This window comes from Oncorhynchus masou, chromosome 12 (genome assembly GCF_036934945.1).
Source record: "Oncorhynchus masou masou isolate Uvic2021 chromosome 12, UVic_Omas_1.1, whole genome shotgun sequence".
NCBI lineage: Eukaryota > Metazoa > Chordata > Actinopteri > Salmoniformes > Salmonidae > Oncorhynchus > Oncorhynchus masou.
In genome coordinates this window covers 51,898,253-51,915,645 of record NC_088223.1, presented here as the reverse complement: position 1 = coordinate 51,915,645, position 17,393 = coordinate 51,898,253, and the positions used below count along the sequence as shown (strand labels likewise).

The 17,393-nt window shown below is 43.7% G+C and overlaps 1 protein-coding gene across 2 annotated transcripts; it reads right to left on the bottom strand.

Annotated features, from left to right (window-relative positions):
• Positions 1 to 267: 267 nt before the first annotated feature.
• LOC135550354 (gamma-aminobutyric acid receptor subunit rho-3-like) lies at positions 268 to 11,046 on the bottom strand. 2 transcript variants are annotated; one of them, XM_064981070.1, is made up of 9 exons: positions 10,257 to 11,044; positions 9,104 to 9,216; positions 6,860 to 6,927; positions 5,862 to 6,085; positions 5,521 to 5,603; positions 4,784 to 4,921; positions 4,171 to 4,323; positions 1,735 to 1,928; positions 268 to 1,512 (listed from the first exon to the last, which is right to left on the bottom strand). In XM_064981070.1, exons 1-9 carry the CDS (start codon positions 10,397 to 10,399, stop codon positions 1,201 to 1,203), a joined length of 1,428 nt encoding a protein of 475 aa, XP_064837142.1. In that variant the 5' UTR covers positions 10,400 to 11,044; the 3' UTR covers positions 268 to 1,200. The 2 variants fall into 2 exon arrangements, with proteins under 2 accessions (XP_064837142.1, XP_064837143.1); XM_064981071.1 differs by lacking the exon at positions 4,784 to 4,921 and having other exon boundaries at positions 10,257 to 11,046.
• Positions 11,047 to 17,393: the final 6,347 nt, after the last annotated feature.

Below are 17,393 nucleotides of genomic sequence, written 5' to 3'. Positions count from 1 at the left end.
TAACTTTTTAAAGGATTAAATGTAATTTATCACAAGACATCTAGTGGCCCTTTTGGGTACTTCAGATTACCACAGGTGTCTGTCATTATCTCTGTCCATCTGTGTGGCCTTATCACATGTAAAACATTTAAAATACTCAAATAAGATGATTCTAAAATTATACAAATCTGTAAAACATTATCCTAAATATAAACCAGCAATTTAATGAATACCATTGGTGTTTAATATGAGAGTTTCAGCATCAAATATCCATTATATTTTCTTTACACACTTTTATTTTACTATTTCAATATGTATTTGTAGATTTTTTGGCACCAAACTGGTGGCAGTTGTGAAAAAAGTAAATAGTTGGAAGAGATGCAGAGTTTCAGAGTTAATTGAAATTAATGTCATTGGTCGATTAGATGCTTTTAAAAATTAAATTGGGCAATTTTCTCTTGAACCATAGTCTATCCACTAGAAATTCATGGACAATATGGACACATACATAAAAAATGATTACTACATATGGATACATTTTTTCAAAAGTTATTCAAGTATAAATTGCCATAGATTACCTGTTAATTCATCTGGCATTTTTGGTGAATTACCAGTATGCAACCCTAATTACAATAGAAACACTCCCATGAACAGTACCACCAACTTCCCATCTGAATGCAGATTTCTAATAAAAAGCAGGTTTACTCAATAGTCTTTTTTCTTCAGTTTGGCTTGACAGTCCAAAACTCCCACAATGCACTCTGGTAGACACCAATGGTTAAGGTCATAATCCAATGGGTGTCAGAATACAACGGCTTGATGATGATGCTGTTGCAGTGTGAATAACCTATTGGATCATGCATGGTAGTATAATTCTGCAGTATTATTTTGCAATACAGTGCAGTTATGCAGTGTAGTTCTGTAGTATAGTTTTCTAGTATAGTTATGCAGTGTAGTTCTGTAGTATAGTTCTGTGGCGTAGTTATCTAGTATAGTTATGGAATATAGTTTTCTAGTATGGTTCTCTAGTATGGTTATGTAGTATGGTTATGTAGTATGGTTATGCAGTATGGTTATGCAGTATGGTTCTGCAGTATGGTTCTGCAGTATGGTTTTTCAGAGTAGTTCTGCAGTGTCGCTATGCAGTATAGTTCTCTAGTGTAGTTCTGCAGTGTAGTTCTGCAGTGTAGTTCTATCAATATTTATTAGTAGAGTACACACTCATGAGTACAAGCTCCAGTAGATGATGTTGAACATCAGGTAGGTCATGGGGAAGACGACTCTGGAGTAGGAGTCAATCATGTAGCTGTTACTCATGATGAAGCTGAGGTTGTGTTTGATGGATTTTTTGCGTCGTAGCCTGGTGCCCTCTGTGGGTGGGGGCTCTGCAGCAGAGTTCCTCGACGTGGCCGTCCGACTCCGCTCTGTGTTGGGGGTGCTGGGGAGCTCTGGGAAGGGTGTCAGGTCAATGTCATTGTCATGGTAACATCCATCAAAAGCCATAGTTTGAGTGGCATTGAAATCTGCAGGGATCTGTGGAGAGAGGAGGGAGTTTACGATATATGATTTTCTGACAGTGCAACACATTAAGACCAGTAGGGGGAGATACAGACATAGTGTCACAGCCTAATTTGGTGCCATTATCGTGGCTCTGACATTGTGGTAGCATGGGTATATTCCATGTTTTATAATACACCAATTTACAAGAACCCAACTATGACCTATTTGACCCCACACTCTATAAGTTTCAGTGACCTTTCCCCCCTTGAGCTTCTTCATCTCCTCCACAGTGGTGAAGTAGTTGACAGCGGCGTACTCAATGACGGACAGGAAGACGAACAGAAAGCTGGCCCACAGGTAGATGTCCACAGCTTTTACATAAGACACCTGAGGCATGGAGGCTGACACGCCTGTGATGATGGTGGACATGGTCAGAACTGTTGTGATACCTGGAGGGGGAAAGAAAAAAAGGGAGATTAGTTGATTATTAAATTGATATATACATCTTGATCAATCCGTTTTTATTTTTTTTAAAGCCTTATTTTACCACCACAACCTTTCGGCCTTTGATGATGAAAAGAGGGTGAGGCAAATGCATGGAAAATAATTAGCTGTGTGGGGGTTTAGCATAGATGGATGGAAAGTCCAACAAGGGCTAGAGACAACCGTGTAGCAGCTACATCCCACTGGGCACAAACTGGTTGAATAAACGCTGTTCCAACGTGATTTGTAAATGTATCGTGACGTGGAATCTACGTTAAATATACATTGGATTGGAAAAAAGGCATCAACTTTTGTTTTCATGCTGATATTTAAAAATACAGGATTATGTCAACATAGACAAACCCTGTATAAAATAGGTTGAATTTGTATCTTTGAAACAACGTTAGACCTTTAACGTTTAATCCACTATTAAAAAAAATACATCAACTGGGAGAATTGATCTATATCTACAGCAAACTTTTTCTCCGCAATTTCGTGATATCCAATTGGTAGTTAACGTCTTGGCCCATCACGGCAACTCCCGTACGGACTTGGGAGAGGCGAAGGTCGAGAACCATGCGTCCTCCGAAACATGACCCTGCCAAGCTGCACTGTTTCTTGACACTGCTCGCTTAACCTGGAAGCCAGCCGCACCAAAGTGTTGGAGGAAACACTGTGCAACTGGCGACTGAAGTCAGCTTGCTGACCCACCACAAGGAGTCGCTAGAGCTTAATGGGACAAGGACATCCCGGCTGGCCAAACCCTCCCCTAACCCAGACGACGCCGGGCCAATCATGGGTCTCCTGGTCACGGCTGGCTCAGATGGAACTATCCAAGTAGTAGACACATTTATATGTTGATATTTGGTTGTGGTGTCAACCAAAGACAATTAAATATTACTTTTCTAATAAAGTAAATAGCCTAAAGTTAAGGCTCTTACAAGCAATTACTTTTATTTATTGAACCTTTATTTAAGCAGGCAAGTCAATTAAGAACAAAACTAATGTGACATTCAACCTTAAAATATGTTTTTGTGGACTGTAGTATACTGTAGTATTAACTGTAATGTTTTTGTGTTATTATCTTTGCCATAGAAGTGTGGACTTTCTCCTTGAGGAAACCTACTGGAGAAATAGTGAAAGAGCACATTTTCCATAACCTGTAGGTAGGATTGGAGTCTGAACGAATAGTTCAGTGCCTCTGCTCTTTTCTATAACGTGTATGGAACACAATCTATGGTCTATACTTGGCATGTACTTATGGGTGGCACAAATTGTGATACGGCGGAGGGGAATAGGCAGGGTATATGCAAATTCAATATTGTAGTATTTACTTTAGTTAAAGAAGTGTAGTGTTTTTGAGGACATTACCGTAGTATTTAGTACAGTGTTTTTAGGGGGATAATACTGTAGTATTTACAATAGTATTCCACTACAACATTACATAGTAAGTACTAAACATGATCGAAGGATACTACTAGTATTTTACAGTATACTACATCATTCTACAGTAAGTACTGTAGTATTGAGTGTTGCAGAGTGAAATAAGGCCAGCCTTTGTTACGGCATCATGATCCTCCAGCAACCTGCCGTACTCCAAGCACACTCCCCTCCCCCCACCCCCACCCCACCCCCCTCACACACACACACCCTGCTGCATTAGCAAAGTCAACATCTATTCACAAATCTAAGTGCAGCATTTACTCTGTCCTTTTATCTCGCTCTCTCTTGCTCTTCCGTCGCCCTCCCTTTTTCTCTTTCTTTCCTACACAATTACACAAACAAGCTCTGGCACACATGCACACACATGGACCTCGCCTGGTGCAGGTGACTTTAGTCATGCGCAGAACTGAAATGCTTTGTCACTGTGCTCAGTTTCAGTTGTCCCCTCTCTGGGTTAATGAGTCTCTGAGCAATTCTGCAGCAGGCTCAAAGCAGCAGGCTCACATTCACTCGCCCACATAAAAGGAACACAACAACCCACCCCCCTTTCACCTTACAGTAGTCACAGAGATGTGACATGGCTGAGGAAGGTAAAGCCCCACCACTCCACTTTACTTTCTGGAGATGAATCAAGTATTTTGTGCAGAAAATGATGGCTTTGTGATCCGTCTCTGCTCAGTCTCTAAGCTTTGATTATTTTATGGAGATCCCCCCCCCCCCCCCCCCCCGAAACCCCACATACAAGTGAGAGTATCAGTACTGTACCCAGTGACACTCTGGCAGGCACAGCCCTCCTGTCAATCCAGAAGGACACCCAGGAGAGCATCACCATCAGCATGGTGGGGAAATAGGTCTGCAGCATGAAGAAGAAGATGTGCCTCCTGAGGATGAAGTTTATGTAGAGCCTGTTATACCAACCTGAGAGAGAGCGAGAGAGAGAGAGCGAGAGAGAGAGAGAGCAAGAGAGAGAGAGAGCGCGAGAGAGCAAGAGAGAGAGCGAGAGAGAGAAGGGCTCTGATATCTCATTTTTGGAGGAACAGTTTACTCACCATCCTTCTGGGTAATCAGAGGTCATTATGAGACACAGGAGGGTATCTAGTCAAAAGTATAGTGGGACATCACATGGCTATGATGTAATGGACACTGGAACTACTGAGAGTTGGGCAGGATTCCACACTGACACTGTGGAGGAAAATCTCCTAACCTCTCCCTGTCCTCAGACTGTCAGAGTGGAATCAGAAGCTGGAGGGTTTGGGGTGTTGGCTTTGGATCTTACAGAGCCGTTTTATGTAATAATAAGGAGGAGTTTGACAGCGGAGAAGGACAGAAACAGCACCGTAGGCCCCAATGCACCAGGCTACAAAACAAGCACACATACCCGTGCTGCTGTAGAAGGCAAGCCCGTAGGAAGGGTGGAATTCTTCAATAAAAAACTGTGAGAGAACGATCTCATCAGTCCTTAATGAATCGTTCCCGTTCTTCCAGTAGAGCATGAGGTCGTTCTCATTGTACGCATCTTCAAGAGAGGAGAAAACAGGGGGAGAAGGTGACTCCTTGATGTGGCCTCTCTTTGAAGAATCATGGGCTGTGTCCCTCAGAGGAGAGGAGACACTGAGATTCACTACTACCACTACTACCACCTCTCGTCTGAGACCAGACCCATGCTTTCTGTGCGTGTGCGCGTGCGTGTTCGTTTGCCGATCATTTGTGTGTGTCCGTGCGTGTGTCTGTCTGTCTGTCTGTGTGTCTGTGTTCTGATCTGGGTAAGGTGCACTGCCTCCTGAGGCTGGGTTTAACACAATCATGACAATTGCAACATCAGTGTGACAGAATGTCTCTGATGAGAAATGACCGACTTCAATTCAACTATAGCTGCAGCTCCTTATACGGATGAATCAGGACAGGTAAATCCTGCATCAAAAAGACAGGCATTACCGACACAAACTGACCTGACCCCGACTTTTGAATGTTATTTCACCTATATGAAAAGAGGAGGGTCAATGCTACCATATTAGGTGCTTATAGTGTTGCACGTAGACATATGTTAGGTATATGTGAGGACGTACATGGCATTACACCCAGGGCAACCACATAGCCTTATTGTTTTATACTCACAGCTCTCCAGTTCCAGAGAGCATTTCTGTGTGTCCAAAGGAAAACTACTGAAGTCCATGGCGCAAAGAGCAGTCACAGTGATCCTGAAACACAGGGCCTAGTTAATGATACAGCAGTTGCAGAAAACATACCGTGGCAACATAACGTGGTCTACAGAGAGATCAGAACTCTCTGTGATAGGCGATGCACTTCCTCTTTTCTTGTTGATATTGTAGGCTGAAAGACACAAGATGGTCTACTCCCCCCATGTTTCTTATGTGTACAAAGCACCAATACTATAGAATAGTACAAGCTAAAGGCCTTATGGTCCCTGTGTTAAAGAAGGGCCATTCTCCGTGTACCTGACACTGTAGAGAATGTTGCCGTCAGGGTACACTCTCAGCATGATGTTCTCCATGGTCGTGTCATGGATGAAGGAACGTTTGGAGTGGACAAAGAACACGTCCGGCACCCAGATCTTCTTCACCAGCCGAGCGTCAAATGTCCGGCTCTTTTTGCTGCTGGAAGGAAAGGCCAGCCGGTCGTCCTGCCAGTAGTGTCTCAGGTACAGAGTCATGGTGAAGTCCTGCACAAACACACCAAAGCTCAGGTCCAATGGACAAACTGTCACATAATCAAAACGTGGGCAATTGTGCAATGATGGCAGTAAGACTGAATAGCGGTTCACCCAGATTCTTTGTATATAGGGTGACGAGCGACAGGATCATGCAGGTTAATAGTGTTTACAGTGCTAGTGTTAATTGGGACCCAAACATCAATGATCCATTGAAGTTAGAGTCTAGAACATAGTGGAAACAATAACACAACAGTAAAGTGGTCATCCTGCCTCTGTTTTGGTAAAAAGCTGAGGGAGGGGCGTGGAGAAATGTGACCACTCTTAAATGAACGCAAGGACTGACCATCCATGATATCAAAATGATAGTTTTAAACGTGTTTGGAGGCTATGTAGTGTTTGTTTACATGCACATTGTTTACAAACATTGGAGTAAAACCATGCATTATTCTGGGTTCTGACGGTGTATGACAGTATGACTCAGCTTATGAGGCATTTATAATTATATATAATTATATTATAAGTTATAATCTTCAAGAATTAACAGGTATAAAAAAAATATATGTAGCAACTAAGTATTCTAGCTTCAAAATCAATACATGTTTTGACTGTTATGCCCCGACATTAAATTGGGGGCAATAGAGTGGAGCGGGGTTCCAGTATGAGAGAGAGCATGAGAAGTTGTCTCACTGTGAGCGAGAAAGAGAGTGAATGGCAGTGTGTTAGTCACATACACACACACACACACACACACACACATCGTTTACGATGGTTATAGACACTTACCATGTTGACTTCAGATATACTGTCAATGCTTTCCACCTGCACGTCTATGCCCACAGGAATAGCTGCCCCTACAGGGGTGAATAAACAGCCCCAATCAGTAAACAGCTTGAGATTTCATACGTCTTCCCTGACAGGGCAAGCACATTGAATGTTAGGCTTTTGGCCGTAGTGTCATAGTCATATGGTAGTCATGACGCAAGGCCTTGGAATGTCTGACTCAGCCGGGAACGATCTTTCATGACCCAGTCTCACTGGTTTTGATTAGCCTAAGACCTATCATCCATATATCATCTCATCTATCTGCATGTGGTCTTACTTACACCAGTTTCTTTTTTAATGTGTATTTAAATATCCTCTTTACGACCTAAATATTTGTAAATCCACCCAAACACTATAAAGTTAAGACAAACAGATAGTCAGTAAGAGAAAACCCCAAATAATGGTTTCACAGAGGATCTTGGCGCTATGCTGAGCCTCAAAGGACATCCTGAAACCATGTGGTCACACTGGAGGCTGTAGTGTTGAAGGACTACATCAGCTGAGCCCTATGTTGTGATTATCCTGTCCATTTCCGTGTAGATGCAGGGTCATGACATCACTCTTCACGCTAAACACAGCTGCAGGCTAATGGGGTCCCACACAACGTCAAAGACACACCAGTAGTCCCACGCCTCCCCTCCAGACAGACACAGCCTTCTCCTCACTCAGGGACGCAAGAGACGCCGTGTCACCAATCTCACGAATGCCTTTTCTCTCCTTATCTCCGTTCCTTCATAAATCCTAACCGCATAATACCTGTTGCATTAATCTATAATCAAGTTACAGGCATCTATAATCACAGCCTTGTTCAGGAGGTTTTCCTGATCATGTGACCAGTCCAGAAAATGGCTAAAAAAGGGTTCTTCGTCTGTCCTTAATTTCAATTCCAGACAAATTTACCCCACGTCGCTTAGACCACACAGACACAAACACAGACAACGCACAGGGATAGTTCGGAATAGAAAATGTCCAACTGGAAACACAAAAGGACAGAAATCCATAACATGTCATCACACGAGATTTACAAATATGTACCTAAACAGTCATTAGTACTGCCTACGACATAGAATGTTATGTAAATACATGTTTCAATGACAGTTGATTTACAGTGGGACCCCACACACTGACACACATGCAAGCATTCAGAAACGTGATCAATATTTCATTATAAACTGAGTGCTTTGAACCCTGAATGCTGACTGGCTGAAAGCCATGGTATGTCAGACTGTATACCACAGGTATGACGAAACATTCATTTTTACTGCTCTAATTACGTTGGTAACCAGTTTATAATAGTGATAAGGCACCTTGGGGTCTGTGGTATATTGCCAAAATACCACGGCTAAGGGCTATATCCAGTAGAGTAGTGGCCTGAGGGGACACACTTAATGTGAAAAGGTTTTATGAAATGGAATGTCACGTAATATTTTGAATTGTATATAACTGCCTTAATGTTGCTGGACCCCACGAAAAGTAGATGCCTTGGCAACACCTAATGGGGATCCTTAATAAATACAAATACAAAATCCAGGCACTCTAGGTTACAGCCCTTAGTCGTGTTATATTGGCCAAATACCACACCCAATCGGGCCTTATTGCTTAAACCTAACATTGTCTGATCATCACCCAATGAACACACTGCTGTAGTACTGTATGCATGGAACTCTATGCTGTCCTGGACTTTCCAATAAGATGCAGCATTTGGTATTGTTTCAGAAAGCGTGGTTTATAATCCAGATTACTCTAGTTCTAAAAACATCTGTGTACTCGGCCGCAGGCTGTCATTGTCTGCTAGGCTCTGCAGACAATCTGGGTCAGTGACTTTTTGGGGGGGGATGGGGTGTTATCGAAGATGACACTATAACCTACATTCTGTTCCAGGAGAGAGAATACAAGCTAGCGTCAAATGCTGCCTATTACAGAACCTAACCTCTGTGGCACGTTATGGACTATCTATCATTTTATAACAGTAACAAATGACGGTAGGTAGAGCTCTATTACCCCCCCCCACCCCCTCTTCCCTCTCTCTGATAATGACCCTTGATTTTCCCCATTCAAGCCTAATTAATGAGTCCAACCCAACACATGGTGGGAGAAAGCACACATACACCCAGTCACATCCAAACCGCACATTATCATAGTTCAACCACATGAAAATACATTGGTTGCCCATCAGGCCAAAGGATATTGGGTAGGTGGTCTTACCTCCAAAGCCAGGCCGCATTGCAAAGTCATGGTCCTCGATACGGAGCAGCTGTTCAGATTTAATTAGCAGGGACTTGGTGCTGTCAGACCTTTTCATCTTAAAGTCTATTCGTCTGCAGAGCAAAGAGGACACAGATCAGCATATCAGATGTTTTATTTCCTAAGAAATACACACTCACACCAAATGGCAAGCGCACGTGCACACACACACACAAGCACACACACACACACTAAAGGAAGCAACATCTGCTCTGGGGTTTTTGCTGTTGAGAATAATTAACTGCACTTTAACCATCTGATTAAAACCAAAAGTAAGAGTATACGTGACGCTCTTCACTAATGATTTAGCTGCAAACTGAGTCAGTGCTATGACGGTACAATAATTGGTCCTGGGAGATTATATAGACTTCCCAAAGCTCTCATATAACAGTTAGTCTGGGTCAAAGGACATAATGAATATCTCCAATTCGGTTGACAACACACTCATCACTCGCAAAGTTTCTAAATCGCATCATACGATAAACTTCCGTAACCTGATGCTTTCATTTTCATAATACATAAACATATCTGCACCAACAAATCATTCCCATACCACCCAAACACAATCATCTCCCCTATTATTGCAAATGATACTCAAGTGTACAGTCCAACCCCTTATTAACACAACTCCCCCCTATATCATTACCCACAAACTACAGCTTTTCTCTTACGTGGTGCCTCCACCAAAACACAGCTTCCCTGACATTACCTCTAAGCCCCTGTGGTCACCTCACCTGCCCTTTATCCAGAATGCACTGCTGTAATGTCATCCGTCCCAGCACACATTGGAGATCGCGCATGCCACCATGGTAAATTCACCATCAATATTCTATTTTTTTCTTGAATTCATAAAGATTAGATTAATACCAACAATCTACGAATAGTACTGTGTGATGAACAATACATCTCCCCAAAATAACCTTTTAACCATATCAATCAGAAAACAGATCAACAGAACAGTAACATCCTGTGGTGTGTGTATTACCAAATGTAACTTTCTACCAGAACTAAACACAATCCGGTTTCAAACTAAACAGAACAGACAAGCAAACTGAACCCTTGACAAGAACATAACACAACTCCAATGGGACCGCACCCCTAAACTCTGGCTCACCCTCCGTGTTGGTTCTTGCTGTTCTCCCCAACGTACACGTCCTTGTGCCTCCTCTTGTTGGGTTGGTGGCTGCTGTTGTGCAGAGTGACAGGCCACAGCCAGGCCAGGCACATCAGCCTGAAGACCAGGAGCACCAGGTTCATGTCTGAGGCTGGAAGAGCAGAAGCAACCAGGAGGTGCTCCCACTGCGTCTTGAGTCTATCTCACAGAACTCCTCCAGGTCAGTGGGACGCCACTACTGTCCCCATCCGGCGGCCCATCCATATCCCAGCAGCAACCATATACACCTCACCAAATACACATGCAGAGCTCTGAAGGATCTGTTTTATCCAACTCTCTGTTACATGCTGCACGTTGATCCAAGCATCCACTGATCGGCTCCAGTGCCACAAACTGTTCCCCCAGCTTGTGTTTTCGCCTGCCCGTGCCCTCGTGCCAGTTCCCCTGACTCGTGTTTCTATGCTACTCAGGGCACATCCTGTTGTTCCTGCCCTCCTCTCTCCACTCCCTCTGATTAAAATCAAATATCAATATATTCATATAATGACAAAGGAATGACGTTAATTCCTCTGTAATCTTCTTATCTGTGGTCGCTGAAATCTTTCAGTAACCTACAAACTGGAGCTGGGGGAGGGCGGGGTGTGGATATTACAACCAACAGTTTCGAAACATGATTTTTTTTCCCCCCAGATAAAAATAAAAAGCTTGTAGCCCACATTCAGTGTATGCATCAAGGGTTTTCCATGGAATTGCACGGAGATTGTGACGGCAACAGGAATAGATTTCAACACACTGTGATCTTCAGAAGTATTGGGACAGTGACACATTTGTGCTGTTGTTTTGGCTCTGTACTCCAGCAGTTTGGATTTTAACTGATACCAAAAGTATTGGGACAAATTCACTTATAGTTGTATTAAACTAGCCAAAAGTGTAGCATTTGGTCCCATATTCCTAATGATTACATCAAGCTTGTGACTCTACAAACTTGTTTCTAAACACTTCTACGTTAAATGTTGACTCTACAATGATTACTGATAGTCCTGAATTAATTATGAATAATGATGAGTGAGAAAGTTGCAGACGCACAAATATCATACCATGTTTAGAAACATATTCTATTGTTATTTACAATAAAAGTGATTCCAAAATGACACAATACATTATTTACCATACATTTCTATTGGGCACAAAATAAAAATATCTGTAACACAACCAAAACAAACAGCAAATGCATCCAACAAGTGTGTAGAGTCACAATCTTGATGTAATCATTGCGTGCTAGGAATATGGGACCAAATACTACACTTTTGACTACTGAAATACACCTAGAAGTGAATTTGTTCCAATACTTTTGCTCCTAAAAATGGGGGGACGATGTATAAAAAGTGCTGTAATTTATAAACGGTTCACCCGATATGGATACAAATACCCTCAAATTAAAACTCACATTCTGCACTTTAACCCCATAGTCCAAAGTGCTGGAGTAAAGCAACAAAACGTGTCACTGTCCCAATACTTTTGGAGTTCACTGTATCTGTTCCACATGCTTATTCTGAACTGATTTGTATAAAAGCTGCTATGCTTTTTTGGATAGCTTCTATGGATTTATTTAAACCATTGATCATAAAAGAGGTTAAAATATGCCAATATTTTCAGTTGCTTTCCTGTCTGCACAACAAAACTATTTATTGTACTCCTGTAAACCTGTCCTATTTTCCAGTGTCTCCCAAATGCCAGTGGTTTTAACCTCACTGTCATGCAATCTGCTAACTCCAAATATTTACATCATATCACTTCATCCTCCTAGATCCTCCTCTTAACATCTGCAAAGCATCAACATCCAGCTAATCTGGACGAATGGGGATAGATTGCCAAATGCCAACCATCGAATGTTGAGCATCTGTGAGCCAAAATGAGGTGAGGGAGAGATAGAGGAGCTATATTTGAGATAATGAGCACGGATAATGAAAGAGGAACAGAGACCTCTAAATTGGTGGATTATTACAGGAATATTAATAGTAATAAGTAATAGTGTTTACAGGGGCATAGGCACGGGTGGGCCTGGGCCCACTGGGGTGCCAGTCCCACCCAATCAGATTTTTTTTTCTCTACTTGACAGTGTTCCAAATGGGACATAATTAGTATTTTTACTTAAACACAGTACTTTACTTGGGCAGGAGCTCACTGGAGCTGATTACCAGCACCTAAAATGTTCTTCTGCTTGAGTTCCTGCACCTCCTATAGAATACTAGCTCATAGGTATTGAGGAGTCCCTGTGCCCAAGAACGCCAAGGTAACCTGCCTAAATGACTACCGCCCCGGAGCATTCACGTCTGTAGCCATGAAGTGCTTTGAAAGGCTGGTCATGGCTAAAATCAACACCATCATTCTGGAAACCTTAGACCCACTAAAATTCACAAACTGCCCAAACAGATCCACAGATGACAATGTCAAACTCACTTCACACGGCCCTTTCCAAACCTGGACAAAAGGAACACCTAAGTGAGAATGCTGTTCATTGACTACAGCTCAGCGTTCAACACCATAGTGCCCTCAAAGCTCATCACTAAGCTAAGGACCCTGGGGCTAAACACCTCCCTCTGCAACTGGATCATGGACTTCCTGACGGGCCGCCCCCCAGGTGGTAAGGGTAGGTAACAACACATCCACCACGCTGATCTTCAACACGGGGGCCCCTCACCCCTCAGGGTTGAGTGCTCAGTCCCCCCCTGTACTCCCTGTTCCACGCACCAGGCTTCCAGTGCATCTCCCCAGTCTGGTGAGACCTGTTCATGTTCCACGTACCAGGCCTCCAGTATGTCTCCCCAGCCTGGTAAGCCCTGTGGCAGCTCCATGCACCAGGCTTCCAAGACGTCTTCTCAGTCCAGTGAGACCTGCTTCAACTCCACGTTCGAAGCCTCCAGTGATGATCCATGGCACGAAGCCTCCAGTGATGATCCATGGCACGAAGCCTCCAGTGATGATCCATGGCACGAAGCCTCCAGTGATGATCCATTGCACGAAGCCTCCGGTGATGATCCATGGCGCGAAGTCTCCAGCGGTGATGCGTGGTCCGGAGCCTCTAGCGACGGTCCCCAGTACGGGGCCTGCAACGAGGGTCCCCAATCTGGGGCCTACAACGAGGGTCCCCAGTCCGGGGCCTGCGGAGAGGGTCCCCAGTCTGGAGCCTGCGGCAAGGGTCCCCAGTCCGGGGCCTGCAGAGAGGGTCCCCAGTCTGGAGCCTGCGGAGAGGGTCCCCAGTCTGGAGCCTGCGGCAAGGATCCCCAGTCCGGGGCCTACGGCGAGGGTCCCCAGTCTGGGGCCTGCGGAGAGGGTCCCCAGTCCGGGGTCGGCGACGAGGGTCCCCGCACCAGAGGCGCCACCAAGATAGATACCCACCCGGACCCCCCCTTATAGTGTCAGGTTTGCGGCCGGAGTCCGCACCTTTGGGGGGGGGGGGGGTACTGTCACGCCCTGACCGTAGAGATCCTTTTATTCTCTATGTTTGTTTGGTCAGGGTGTGACTCGGGTGGGAAGTCTATGCTTTCTGATTCTTTGTTTTTGGCCAGGTATGTTTCTCAATCAGGGACAGCTGTCTATCGTTGTCTCTGATTGGGAATCATACTTAAGCAGCCTTTTTCCTTTTCTTATTTGTGGGTTGTTGTCTTCATTTAATGCATGTATAGCCTTACGGAGCTTCACGTTCATTTTTGTTGTTTATTGTTTTGTTGGCGACATTTAAAAATAAAGAAAAATGTACCTTCACAACGTTGCACCTTGGTCCGGTCATTTTCAAGACGATGTTCGTGACACAAACTAAGACAGTCGTGAAGAGGGCACGACAAAGCCAATTCCCCCCCAGGAGACTGAAACGATTTGGCATAGGTCCTCAGTTTATACAGCTGCACCATCGAGAGCATCCTGACTGCTCGGCCGCTGACCACAAGTCACTACAGAGGGTAGTGTGTACGGCCAAGTACATCACTGATGCTGCCACCACCATGCTTTACCGTAGGGATGGTGCCAGGTTTCCTCCAGATGTGACGCTTTGCATTTAGGTCAAAGAGTTCAATATTGGTTTTATCAGACTAGAGAATCTTGTTTCTCATGGTCTGAGAGTCCTTTAGGTGCCTTTTGGCAAACTCCAGCAGGCTGTCATGTGCCTTTTACTGAGGAGTGGCTTCTGTCTGGCCACTCTAACTTAAATGCCTGATTGGTGGAGTGCTGCAGTGATGGTTGTCCTTCTGGAAGGTTCTCCCATCTCCACAGAGGAACTCTGGAGCTCTGTCAGAGTGACCATCTGGGTCTTCGTCACCTCCCTGACGAAGGCCCTTCTTCCTCGATTGCTCAGTTTGGCGGCCAGCTCTAGGAGTAGTCTTGGTGGTTCCAAATTTCTTCCTTTTAAGAATGATGGAGGCCACTGTGTTCTTGGGGACCTTCAATTCTGAAGACATTGTTTGGTGCCCTTTCCCCGATCTGTGCCTCAACACAATCCTGTCTCGAAATTCCTTTGACCTCATGGCTTGGTTTTTGCTCTGACATGCACTGTCAACTGTGGGACCTTATATAGATAGGTGTGTGCCTTTCCAAATCATGTCCAATCAATTGAATCTACCACAGGTGGACTCCAATCAAGTTGTAGAAACAACTCAAGGATGACTAATGGAAACAGGATGCACCTGAGTTAAGAATATGGCTGTAATGTAAGAAAATGTTGAAAAAGTCATGTTAGGCGGAGCGACACAGGGGAACCCAAGAGCAGACTCAGATGAGGAAACAGGGATGAATGAACCAAGATATTTATTGTAACACAGGGAGATATGGAGTGCAGATCCAGGGAAGCTCGGATGAGTTGTAGAAAACCAGATGTGGAGACTGAGGTTGAAATGAGCTGGGTAGAACCGGGTAACCAGGTACGGAGGGGAATCCAAGGTAGTGGTGGTGAGCTAAATCCAGAACAGGGTAGAAGGGTGGTGAGATGTGGAACAGAAGACAGGAGCCAGAGAGGTAAACTGCAATGAGAGGATAAACAGTGTCAGGCAGGGAAACAGGCACAGCAGAGTAACAGGATCTTGAATAATCTTAAATAGCTAGAAGCACGAACTGACTGAGCAGAGATTACAATCTGGCAGAGTGGAAGTGGTAGGACTGAGTATTTGCAGAGGTCTTGATTATGGAACGTGTTGCAGCTGGTAGGGATCTGCTCTGACTCCAGCACACCTGTCTCCAACACCACACACACAGAGAGAGAGAGACAGAGAGACAGAGAGAGAGAGAGAGAACTGGGGGAGTAACTGCAGGTCAAGAAGACACCGGATGAACACAAGAGGGCGAAGCAGGAGCAGATGTGACAAATCAAGGGGTATGAATACTTTCCGAATGCACTGTATATACACTACCGTTCAAAAGTTTGGAGTCACTTAGAAATGTCCTTGTTTTTGAAAGAAAAGCACATTTTATGTCCATTACAATAACATCAAATTGATCAGAAATACAGTGCAGACATTTATAAATGACTATTGTAGCTGGAAACAGCAGGTTTTTTATGGAATATCAGCATAGGCGTTCGGAGGCCCATTATCAGCAACCATCACTCCTATATTCCAATGGCACGTTGTGTTAGTAAATCCAAGTTTATAATTTTAAAAGGCTAATTGATCATTAGAAAACCCTTTTGCAATTATGTTAGCACATCTGAAAACAGTTGTGCTGATTAAAGAAGCAATAAAACTGGCATTCTTTAGACCAGTTGAGTATCTGGATCATCAGCATTTGTGGGTTCGACAGGCTAAAAATGGCCACAAACAAAGACCGTTCTCCTGAAACTTGTCAATCCTCAACTGGCAGCTTCATTAAATAGTACCCACAAATCAATTAGCCTTTTAAAATGATAACTTGGATTAACTAACACAAATTTCCATTGGAACACAGGAGTGATGGTTGCGGATAACGGGCCTCCAAGCGCCTATGTTGATATTCCATTAAAAAAATTTCCAGCTACAATAGTAATTTACAACATTAACAATGTCGACACTATATTTTTATTTTAATGGACCAAAAAACAAGGACATTTCTTTTTTTGATGTTGAATTTTTCCCCTTTTTCATGGTATTCAATTGTTTAGTAGCTACTATCTTGTCTCATCGCTACAACTCCCGTACGGGCTCGGGAGAGACGAAGGTTGAAAGTCATGCATCCTCCGATACAGAACCCAACCAAGCCTCACTGCTTCTTATCACAACGCCATCCAACCCGGAAGCCAACCGCACCAATGTGTCAAAGGAAACACCGTGCACCTGTGCCCGGCCTGCCACAGGAGTTGCTGGTGTGCGATGATACAAGGATTTCCCTACCGGCCAAACCCAGGATCTCTGGTGGCGCAGCTGACGCTGCAGTACAGCACCTTTAACCACCTTTAACCACTCGGGAGGCTTTACAAGGACATATCTAAGTGACCGCAAACTTTTGAAAGGTAGTATATATTATTAATTTATTTTTAATTAAGCATAATGATAATGGCACTAAATTGCAGGGGAAAGCTTGGCTTTTGAAAAATGCACAATTCTCCAACTTCCAGATGGGGGCTTGTGGTATAGGGTAGCCTAATTAAATGATGGCCCTGCTGGCCCTGCCATCAATGGATTTCTGCCCATGCCACTGAATAGTATAGTAATAGTACTCTTCCATGATCATGATCATTCATAGAATACACCCGTGACTATATCCACGAAGGGAACAGAAATGTGCATGTACTCTCCATGTTTCTGTGCTGGTTGTGTGGATTATAAAGTTGAACTAAAATAGTGGTCTCATTGCTGCTTTTATATGATTAGATATTGGCTATGCAAAGTCTATAGTTCAAGGCTATCCGTGCATGTTTTCCAGTTATTTACAACATGGATTTCCTTTACTGACTAATGTAGGCCAGTCATGAATGTCAGGCCAGTTAAATGTTGGCTCTTATCAACTAGAGAGTCTGCTAATGTCACCACAAGGGGTTTTGGATTACTGCTGGTAATATGCATAGGTATAATTGCCTGGGAATGGATGGAAACAAGGTTTAGTCACTGGAATATAACCAGAATTAAACCACATTACACAGAGAGAAAAGAAAATACATTATAGTGATGACTAAAC

Bases quoted from the DNA above. Each gene is read 5' to 3' on its own strand.
- LOC135550354 (XM_064981070.1), bottom strand. From the start codon at position 10,399: ATGAACCTGGTGCTCCTGGTCTTCAGGCTGATGTGCCTGGCCTGGCTG. The intron at 6,928-9,103 runs GTAAGACCACCT...TCACCCCTGTAG, and splicing joins AATGCGGCCTGGCTTTGGAG to GGGCAGCTATTCCTGTGGGC. The intron at 4,922-5,520 runs GTGAGTATAAAA...CCTCTCTTGAAG, and splicing joins CTCTCTGGAACTGGAGAGCT to ATGCGTACAATGAGAACGAC.